Here is an 11,630-nt window from a genome sequence, read left to right as displayed (position 1 = left end):
ATTGTAGACGTAGTAGGAGGCTTTTTTATATTACATTTTCATCCCAAACAAGGCACATTGCCACTTTGATGTAAGGGCTTACTATCAGGGACATAAGTTACAGGGGTACTATGTAGGGAGTTGGGCAGCAAGATGTCGGTTCACGTTACACTTGAACTTCTGCATGTCAGTACAGTTGGAGAAGCAGAGACCCGGAAGGGAATTCCAAAGTCTAGCGGTTCAGGGGGAGAAACTACTGGAGTAGAAGGCTCTCTTACATCTAGGGATCTCTGCTGTGGGATTTAGCTGGTTGTCGGGTTTGTCGGGGGTATTTACGTCGAGGAGGCACAAGTGCTTGCAGTTCGTCAGAGCATTCACCGTTAAAGTACTTGTAGAACGGGTTTGTCGGGGGTATTTAAGTCGAGGAGGTACAAGTGCTTTGAGTTCGTCGGAGCATTCACCATTAAAATACTTGTAGAACAGACAGAGAGATGCAACATTTCGTCGATGGGACAGAAGCTGATGCTTAGATGACACTTCATGACCTATCAAGTTGGCGACTCTCTTTTGAACCTTGTCTAGGAGCGAGAGACTAGTAGCAGATGCATCAGCCCAAATATGACAACAATACTCCATACAGGATACTTTCGGGTGTTAGTAGCTTTCTAGCACGGTAGAGAGAACCTACCTTCTTTGCAGCGGTCCTGGAAATGTTCTCAATGTAATTGTTCCAACTCATGTTTCCTGTGAACGTTAGGCCGAGAAGTTTAAAAGAAGTACTTTCAGATAAAGACTATTTGGCCATTGCTATTGGTGGTAGAGAAGGTTTCTTGTAGTTATTGAAGGAAACAAGTTTAGTTTTGGCAGCATTGAATGTGACCATCCATTTTTGTCCCCATTTCACTACAGATTTGAGGCCATCCTCTAGTGTTTCTACCATTTCCTTAGATATGTGTTCATTTGTTTTTCTGTCGTGTCTGTAGAGTGTGGTGTCATCAGCATATATACCCATCTCACAGACAATTTTATCAAGGAGGTCATTTATGAATATCAGGAATAATAGAGGTCCAAGGATAGACCCCTGAGGCACTTCCGCATTATATCATATTGTTTGGATGTAGACTGTCGATGACAACCTGGATTTTTCTCTTATCTAAAAAGCTTCTGTTCCTTTCGACATATCTCCTTGAATGTCGATATTTATGACTTTACCAACTAATCACAATATTACAGGAGGAAAGACTTATATTCATTGCATCATTCATTACTGAAATTAAAATCAAAATAATTTACAAGTTTATGGTCGCTAATAATTTCCACTGAAAGTATTTTCCACGTTGTAGGTAAACATGTTATTGGCCGGTAATTACTGGGTTTTCCCTTTTCCGTGTCTTTTTGCACCAGTGTGGTTCTACCTTTGGTCATCCATTCTGGCACGTCTGCTTCATAAGTAAGTTTTTCCAGATTCTGAATTAATCTTTCATGTAGTGAATTTCTTAAACCAGTATGCTTGTATTTCGTTGTGACATAATGCTCTCCAGTTTATTATTTTTCTTAGGGTTGTCATGAGTGTTTCCCTGCCGATTTCAGTTTCGGCCCCTTCTTCGATTTGCTGTGACTCTTCCTTCATGCTTTTCAGCCACCCAGCATCTCTATTATGATCCTGTTACTCTTCCCATATCTGGATCCAGTAGCGTTTTTTTTAAAAAATTTTTTTACACAGTGGTCACCACTTATCAAGGCCCGGAAGCCACTCAGGGATAAGGGTTATTGCAAGTACATCACGTTAGTGTGGAGATTTGATGAAGTGTTTACTTAAGGGGCGGTTCATTAGGAATTTGTTAACGTTGGACTTGAAGACATCCAAGTTGTAGTCAGGGGGGAAGCAGGCAGACGGAACAGAGTTCCACAGGCGTGCAGTTCTAAGAAAGAAGCTTTGTTCATGGAATCCACGTTTTGATTTAGACACAGATAAAGAGTGGGGGAAATTTTTCAGAGTGGATTCAGCTAGACGGGTGTTTTTCGTGAAAGATTGGCCAGGGGGGACCAGAGATTGGAGTTCAGACGAGCACCTGCCATGGAAATAACGATAAAACAAGGATAGGCTCGCAACGTCTCTTCTGTGAGAGAGAGGTTGCAGGGTAGAGAAAAGGGCATCCCCCACTAAGCCCCAAAGTCTATTTTGTACTCTGTCAAGGCAGGATAGGCTGTTTTTAGAAGCTCCTGCCCAGATATGGCAGCAGTATTCCATCCTTTGACGTACTTGGCTTTTATATAGATAGAGAATTGCGTCAGTAGTGAGATATCTTCTGGAGCGGTAGAAGGATCCCACCATCTTTCCAGTGACCTTGGCAACAGACTTGATGTACGTGTTCCATTTCAGATCAGGAGTAAAGGTCAAACCCAGAAGCTTGTCAAAACATGGGGCCTCTCCCAGACGAGAGCCATCCATCCCAATTGATGCCAGATGGGGATCAGATTGTTCATGATGTAAGGATAGGAGTTTGGTTTTAGATGCATTAAAGGTAACCAGCCACGTCTTCCCCCACCGAACCACGCGCTCGAGATCAGAGGAGAGAGAATCAGAGAGAACTTTGTCATTGATATGTTGCCGTAAATGGTTGTGTCATCAGCATAGATGGCAACGAATGATTTAAGTATGTGTTTCTGTTGGGACGGTTCTTCTGTTCGTGTTTTTCTTCCATTTTCCGTTCACATTCTGATAGAATTGTCTTTCATTCTTTTCAAAGGTCCTGTTTTGCTTGCATTGTTCAGATTTGTATCGGTATTGTTTTAATCTCCGTTCTTTTGCTGCTACTTTTTGCTTCAGTTCTTCTTGTTTCTTGCTGAGTCTCTCCCCGCTGGTCAAATTTTTACTTTTCAATCCATTTCTAGTCATTTTCTATCTTGTTTATCACTTTGACTTCTTGGTCTGTTCCATCGTTTGTCTTTTGTTGTATTTCATTCAGTTCTAGTTTTGAAAGCCAACCTATCTTGAGAATAAGTTTTGTTTGGTCCGTAATTCTTTGTTCTGGTGTATGGTAGTCACTGGACATGTCCTGCAATTCTTTCATCCATTTGCGATATCCCCGGTCTTTTGGGTGACTTTTGCAATAGTATTCCATTACCAGTCTATTCTCTTTTGTTGTCCATTTTTTCCTTCGAATTTTTAGTCGATGTTGGTTATTCTGGATCTCCTGAGTTTTATCTGTATCGTTTTGGTACATAAAATTAGAAGGGATACTTACGCGTTTTATGTCGGTGATATTGTTATTTCTGAATGGGATTAAAAAGTAGTACAAACCTGACCTTGTACAACGGTGCCGCTCATTTCAGGAAAGGGATAAAGAAAAAAATGGCAGCTCCTGCTATTTATGGATTTATGGGGGAAATATGCAAATGAGATGCAATCGTATATTATTTTAATTGGAATTCATTGAGATGAGTATTATTTATTAAGTTTTTTTGCGGACTATTATCCTCATTTTTTTCTTAGTTGTTTCACGAAGTTTTTTTGCGGACTATTATCCTCATTTTTTTCTTAGTTGTTTCACGACGTTTCGGCCAACTATTCCTCTGGCCTTCGTCAGGTGGTAACCGTGACGGGATTGGAACTCTGAATCTCATGACTGCATTCACTGCAATTACTGCCTTCCATAGTTGTTGCCTCACCACGTTTTGGCCAAGTAAGCCTCTGGCCGGCTTTGGGTAGGATTGAAATCGCTATCTCCAGACAATTCTCACCTGGAACCATAGAAATTCAATAAAAGAGTAATAAAAATTGAACATGCCAATGAATAATAAACACTTACAAGCCTCCACCCCTTGGAAACACTTCAAATGAACTACGAAAATTGCCATTTTTACATCTCCAACACATTTGAAAATAATTTCTGACGAGGACGCTTCACAGAACGTCTTAAACGCGCGTAAAAACGATTTCAATGACTTAAAAACATTATTACAATGATCTAAACATAATTCTCAATGAAAAACCAAGACACGGAATAATAAAATAATGTTAAAAAATACACATTGTTGGTGACTACCCCCTTATTTAAATATACATCTTTCTTTCGTTGGAATTTCTTAACCCATTTTATTTAAATATATATATATATATATATATATATATATATATACTTATGCATATACACATATATACTTATGCATATGTATACACATACACACATATACAATCTTCAAAGAAAGAAAATAAAAAGAAACATATATATACATATATATAAAGAGGCACCCATAAGTATACATATATACATATATTTATAGACGCACATATGCAGACATATATACACACATATATGCATATACATACACACACATATATACACACATGTATAGATATATAGACATTTATTACTTACGTTCACCTCAAACAATGCATATCACCATTTGGACATAAACGGCTACTATTTAGGACCATGCCTATGAAAAATTAACAACATGTTGGTTTACATTACATTTAAACTTCTGCATATCAGTACAGTTAAGGAAGCAGGTAGTAGGAATGGAATTCCAAATTCTACCTGTTTAAGGGAAGAAACTATTAGAGTAGAAAGCTTTCTGGTATTTAGTGACATCAACGGTGAAGGGATGTGAGTTTGTTGCTAAGCGTGTTTGTCGGTGATATGTAAGTCGAGGGAGCACACGTGATGGCACAAGTGATGAGTTTACTAGAGCACATTCCATTGAAATACTTGTAAAACAGGTACAGGTTGCAACATTGCGGCGATGGGACAGGGGGTGGGGCTTAGTTGACAGTGCGGGACCTATTAGATTGGACACTACTCCATACATGGGCGAATGGTGGCTTTGTAGAAGTACAGGATACTCTCAGGTGTGAGTAGTCTTCTTGCATAATAGAGGGAATCTGCCTTTTTTGCAGCAGCCTTTGCAATACCCTCAATATATTTGTTCCAGTTCATATTGCCTGTGAATGTTGAAAGTAGAATTCCCAGGCAGAATGTTATTTGTTATGGATATCGGTCGTTGGAGAGGCATCTTGTAATTGTTAAAGTAGTGCAGCTTTTACTAGCATTAAATGTCACCATCCATTTATGTCCCCATTCCACTACGATCTGAACGTTATTTCCTAAGGATTCTGCCATTGTCTTAGATTTGTGTACATCCGTTTTTTCCTTGTATATATTATAGAGCGTTTTATCATCAAAAATATACCCATCTCTAACACAGTGTTATCGGGAAGATTGTTAGTGAATATCAAGAATAATAGTGGTCCAAAGATCGACTCCTGAGGCACTTCCGAATTAATGTTATGCTGTTTGAATTCACGTCCATCAACTTGGATGGCCTTTCTAAGAAGGATCTAATTATATTTTGCATTTGCTCAGTTATATCGTCCGATTTTATTTTCATTAGCAGCTTTTCATGCAAAACTTGGATATATCAAGTGCTACAGCCCTAGCTTCACCCGCTTTATCCAGACTATTAAAATGTCTGCAACATTGGCTAAACCCATACTGTTTGTCAAAGAGAATATTAACTTTTGTAAGGTGGTGGAATAGTGCTTGACTGATTAATATCTCAAAGATTTCAGTGAAGAGGGGGAGGAGACTAATAGACTGCCAGTCCTTTCACCAAAATTCTTGTACGCTGATACCACAGAAGCCATCTTCTAACTATTAGGGAAGCAAGATTTAACAAGGTATTTGTTATAGAGTTTGGAAAGTACGGGGACTAGCTCAGCTGAGCATTTCTTAATTAGTATAGCATAGAGGAGATCAGAATCTAATACACTCGATCTGCAACGGTCTCTATGTATTTAATTATAAATTTACAAATATATATATATATATATACATATATATATATATGTATATATATATATATATATATATATATATATATATATATATATATATATATATAATGAAAAATGTTACAATTGAATACACTCGACCTACCACGATTACTATCCTGTATAAGCTTTTCTGTTTTCTTTCTTTTCAGTTGTTGGAAGTATCTTCATTCTTTTATTGATAATGATTCTATACAAACACTTCGATGACAAAATCTATCGATCCGTTCATACCAGACACCAATTGACTCCGCACCGCAAAGGTAATTTTATTCCTCAAGATTGGTTGCTAAACCGTTGGGATAACGAAAATAAAGCCACCAAACTTCACCAGCATAATTCTCTTAAATTCCGGTCCGTATCTTCGCCCATTTTCCAAGAAAGCTTTTTTTTCATTTGTTGTCAACCGAGGAAGGCGTGGCCGGTCAACATATTCATATTTGCATCCAGCTACGGAATTGCAAAGCACCTGAATAGGACCCTCATCATAAATGAAAACTTTCTTCCGTTTTTCAAAATGGAGGCCAAACAATCTCCTGTGCGTATCAGCCATGACATGAGCCTTTGTAACCGGTACACCATCTACTTGGAACGGACAGCCACCCGATTTGATACTCGACTTATGGATTTTAGTCTGAAACCTCGGCTTTATCTGCATGGCTTCCTACAGTCGTGGAAATACTTTCAAGGTGCCGAAAAAGAAATCAGACAATTATTTCACTTCAATGACAATCTGATCAGAAGCGCACAACATAAACTGGATATACTTAAAAAGGAGTTCTTTAAAGGGAAGTCAATACCCAACAGTGTTGTCTTCGTCGGCGTGGACATACGTAGACAAGGACTCAAGAAATACCTGAACGAATACATGGCTCCCAAGGAATACTTTAAAAACGCAATCGAATATTTTTACTACCATTACAATAATGTGATATTTGTAGGCTGTACGGACAGTCATGAATGGGTAAAAAAATATTTAGCAGATGTGAATGTTATTCCGGTCAAACAACTCTTGCTGCAAATGTGCGTGCTGTCCATATGTAATCATACGATCACATCACCAGGAGCGTTTGGATGGTGGTCGGCTTGGTTGGCCAACGGAACTACAACCTATTATACACCATCACAGAAAACACGACGTCTTCATCCGAATGAATTTAGCGCCAGTAATGAAGATCATTACCCGTTGAACTGGGTAGCTATATCGGAAGATAAAAACGATGAAAGTAAATAAAAACATATCGAATGCTGGACAAAACAAGAACTCTCGTTCATTAAAATAACAACAATGATTGTCCAGAATTGCCATATATATATATATATATATATATATATATATATATATATATAGTAATTTATAAAATATATATGGCGATTAAGCTACACTGAATATTCTGCGTTTCATCCAACTATAGGATTTGTCAGGCTTATGCGCATAAGCCTGACGAATCCTATAGTTGGATGAAACGCAGAATATTCAGTGTAGCTTAATCGCCATATATATTTTATAAATTACTAACTAGCTCTACCTACGTATTGAGCACTTTTGAAAAGTTTACGCATAAATCTATACTTTCGTATATTAAATTTATGTGAATAAATGAAGTAGTAGTATATATATATAACTACTTCATTTACTCACATAAATTAATATACGAAAGTATAGATTTATGCGTAAACTTTAAGTATTTACTTCAAAAGTGCTCAATACATAGGTAAAGCTAGTTAGTAATTTATAAAATATATATGGCGATTAAGCTACACTGAATATTCCACGTTTCATCCACTCTAGGATTCTTCAGGTTTATGCGCAAATTTTTCGGTTGTCTGTCGTTTTTATATACGCACCTTCTATTGAGATTTTAGTTACCCAATCAGCTTTCTAGTATCCACCGCGCCCTTCCTATCAGCCAATGAACATGCACTTACAGGACAAAGGCCCATTTGACCTCTGGTTGACCTGATTCTTTGTGTGTGTTCTATTTAGCCTAAATATCTAGTGTTTTGACCTGTTTTAAATCTAGGTTAGGTTTTTTATGTTAGTTTATATATATATATATATATATATATATATATATATATACATATCTTATACATATATATGTATGTATGCATATATATATAAGTATGTATGCATATATATATATATTTATATATATATATATATATATGATAGTTTATGTATATGCATGTTTATTTATTTTATGTATTTATTTGATTATTTTCTATTGTTTTTGTTAGTTTTAAAGTCATTTTGTATCTCTATCCTAGAGTAAATTTTAATCTGTGAACACAGTTGTTCGCTATTTCTCTCCTACAGTTTAATAGATGTTGGGGTTCTTTAAAGTACAGGATAGCAAATTTTTCATGAAGGCATAATCTACATGGCTCGTCTATGTCTCTACAGGTGTTTGCTTGTCTTACTATTTTCCATTCGACTACCGGCGAACGTCTGCTTTCCTTGAGTTCCCAGTATTTATTTGCTAGCTTTGTTTTCATACAGTGTTTTTTATTGTTGAATGTACTTTTGTGATTATAATATAGAGTTTTGAAATCCAAGGGAGTCATACCTACGTAATATTTCTTCTTATTCAGGGGGGTTTTCACGAATATTGTGGCCTGGTAAACTATGCTTTTGGTTAGACATTTATTTTGAAGTGGGCAACGTGTGAGGTATCTACAGTTGCATTTATCTTGTTCGTTTGTTCGTTATTAGTATTTTTATTTTTATTTCTAGTATGGAGTTGGTTTATTATTATTATTATTATTATTATTATTATTATTTCTGCTAGTTATATATGTGTCTTTTGTGTTAGTTTTATTTTTGTCATGGTGTCTACTTTTTTATTTTTTATTTTGTTGTTGTTTACATTGTTTTTATTTAATATTTTGTTATTATGTGCTTTAATTATCATCTCTAAATTTTCGCAGCAGCTGTAGGATAACTAGGGTATTTTTATTGAAAATTTTGTGTAAGGGGTTGGTTGCGGGAAAGTGCTTTTCGATAAGATCTTAAAATTTCTTGCTAAGTTTTGTTTTTAACATTTGATTGTATGGGGCTGTATACCAGATTATATTTCTTTTTCGTCTATTTTTAATTTTATTATAGTTATTAGTGTTTTGTTGCTTATATTTGATATCGATATTTTTTTATCCACTATTTTTTAGGGCTGTTTCATAGATATTGGTTGACCTGTTAAATGCATTTTCATCGCTTGAGTTATTGCTGAGTCTACTTACGATCGAGTTAGGAATCTGTTTTATAATTGATGGTGGGTGATTGGACTTAGGGTTTATGTATATTGGAGTAGCGTTATCTTTTAAGTAGGGTTCATATATGTTTTTTCTAAATTTAACGTGACGTGCAGGAAGTTTGTTATTTTTATGTATGCTAATACGTCTACTTTTAGGCCTAATTTTTTCATTTCCTTGTGTATGATTTTCTTACAGTTATCTCCCTTGACTTTGTTGGAGTCTTTTATTATAGCTATTATATATATATATATATATATATATATATATATATATATATATATAATCGGAGCAAACTTCGCAAGTAATGAAAAAATGAATAAAAAACTTTTTACAGTCGAAAGTGTAGAGCTAAAAATATAGATCTGCGTTAATAGACTTTCTTGTGCGTGAGGCGTTTGCTCAGTTGGCAGAGTGCCTGCCTCGCATGTAAGAGGCTCAAGTTTCGAATCCCGAGTACGGATATATCTAACTGATGAGCCCAACTGAGTCTTGAACTTCCAGTTTGTCGACTTTCATGCCTCTTGTGGAAATAATTATATAATCTCTCATATTCTGAAAATGTATATTTATAGAACAACAACCATAGCCAGATTTAAAAGATCCAATATCAGTGATAGTGCCTAATATAAAACAACAATTATTGTCTAGATCTCTCTCTCTCTCTCTCTCTCTATATATATATATATATATATATATATATATATATATATATGGATCTGGACAATCATTGTTGTTGTTTTATATTAGAGGCACTATCATATATATATATATATATATATATATATATATATATATATATATATATATATATATATATATATATATGAGATTAAAATGGAGGCGCCCATCTTATGCAGGCTTTCTCAAGAGGGATGGTCAATGACAAGAGAGCTACATTTAATCTATAGGGTTACATCTAAAATTTGCAACGGGGATCTATTCTAAGATAACAACCAAAATGATCAACCCAAAACTATAGATATGAAGACACTGATTTTATGAAAGGTTTCGTCCAGGTTATTATATCCACGACCACCGCCAAAATCATGGATACCATCTGACGCAAACGATATATAAATGCATTATTACGACCATAAGATCATTATCTCACCTGCAGACAAAGGTGGATGTATTGTAATTATGGAACCTACAAAGATAAAGTATTTCAATTCCTGCAAGATAAAAATACATATGAAGAAACTAATTCCTAGATAATGCAAACAGAAATTGACAAGTTTAACAAAACATGCAAGAAATTAATAAACAATAATAAAATTGGTCCAATCTACACAGAATATCATCCCAACTTTATATGAGCTACTTAAGATACACAAAAATAACACTCCAAATCTCTGGCATTGGCAGTGCTACCCATAAAATAGCACAAGCTATTGCAAAACTATTAAGCTAGTAGGCACAATTAGCAATTCTCATATAAAAAAAAATAAAAAACCTTAATCTGAAAAACAAAACTATTAACAACCTTGAATCCCTATATAATAATATTCCTACCAATAAATGCCTTAACCTACTTCTAAAATATTTGATTACCTTTTCCAACTGATAGTATAATTAACATTATAAGGCTATGTGTTGATATGACGTATTTCACATTTGACGGACTCTATTACAAACAGAAGCTTAGATTACCCATCGGAAACCCCTTTAGTGGGATCTTGGCATGTTTGTTTTTGGAGTTCAAAGAAATTGGGCCCTTAAAATAGAAATTGCGCAAGATTATTTAATTATATATACATAGAAAACATTTTAATCCCCCCTGCCCAAATCATCCAAGGTAGAGAACATTACTAACAAACTATATAAAATCGAACCTATCATGAATTCATTTATGAAAAAGAAAACAATACTGCCATATCTTTCCTAGACATTCATCTAATAAATAATAATAACCAACTAAGTTTTAAAGTTCATCGCAAAGTAACTAATAAAATAGTTCCATTGACAAAGTGAAAATAGATTTTATAATTGATTTTATTTATCTTATAATTGATTTTATTTACTTTATAATTGATTTTATTTATTTTAGAATTGATTTTTATTCATCTTATAATTGAGTTTTATTTATCTTATAATTGAGTTTTATTTATCTTATAATTGAGTTTTATTTATCTTATAATTGAGTTTTGTTTATTTTATAATTGAGTTTTGTTTATTTGATAATTGGTTTTATTTATTTTATAATTGAGTTTTATTTATTTTATAATTGGGTTTTATCTCAGAATCCTAAGAATATGCAGCAAAGAATATATAAATGGAGAATTTGATTACATAGAACAAACCTTTAAAAATTTGCAATCCCCTCAATATTTATTAAAAGAAAATTTCTAAATATTTACTGCAATCGGAATTAAAGCAGCCCCCCAAAATAACCAGACACATAACAGAAAATTAATCCTACCCACTAACAATAATAACAGCGCCATTTACAAAATTCTAAATTAATTTGGCTTCCAATAATCACAAAATATCTTCCTTGACTATAAGAGATCTAACTCGTAAATCGGTATCTAACACTAAAACTAAGATCAAAGCCGGAGTA

The 11,630-nt window shown here is 34.6% G+C and overlaps 1 protein-coding gene across 1 annotated transcript; it reads left to right on the top strand.

Moving 5' to 3' along the window:
• Positions 1 to 5,999: 5,999 nt before the first annotated feature.
• On the top strand, positions 6,000 to 7,049 carry LOC145291129 (uncharacterized). The gene has a single exon (XM_080136644.1). The coding sequence runs from the start codon at positions 6,000 to 6,002 to the stop codon at positions 7,047 to 7,049; it is 1,050 nt and encodes a 349-aa protein (XP_079992770.1).
• The last annotated feature ends 4,581 nt before the right edge of the window (positions 7,050 to 11,630 follow it).

The sequence above is a fragment of the Euprymna scolopes genome, chromosome 12, assembly GCF_053919585.1.
Source record: "Euprymna scolopes isolate OS-2025 chromosome 12, ASM5391958v1, whole genome shotgun sequence".
In the NCBI taxonomy this organism is placed as follows: domain Eukaryota; kingdom Metazoa; phylum Mollusca; class Cephalopoda; order Sepiida; family Sepiolidae; genus Euprymna; species Euprymna scolopes.
The sequence above is the reverse complement of the archived record's forward strand: the minus strand, read 5'-3'. Positions and strand labels throughout refer to the sequence as shown.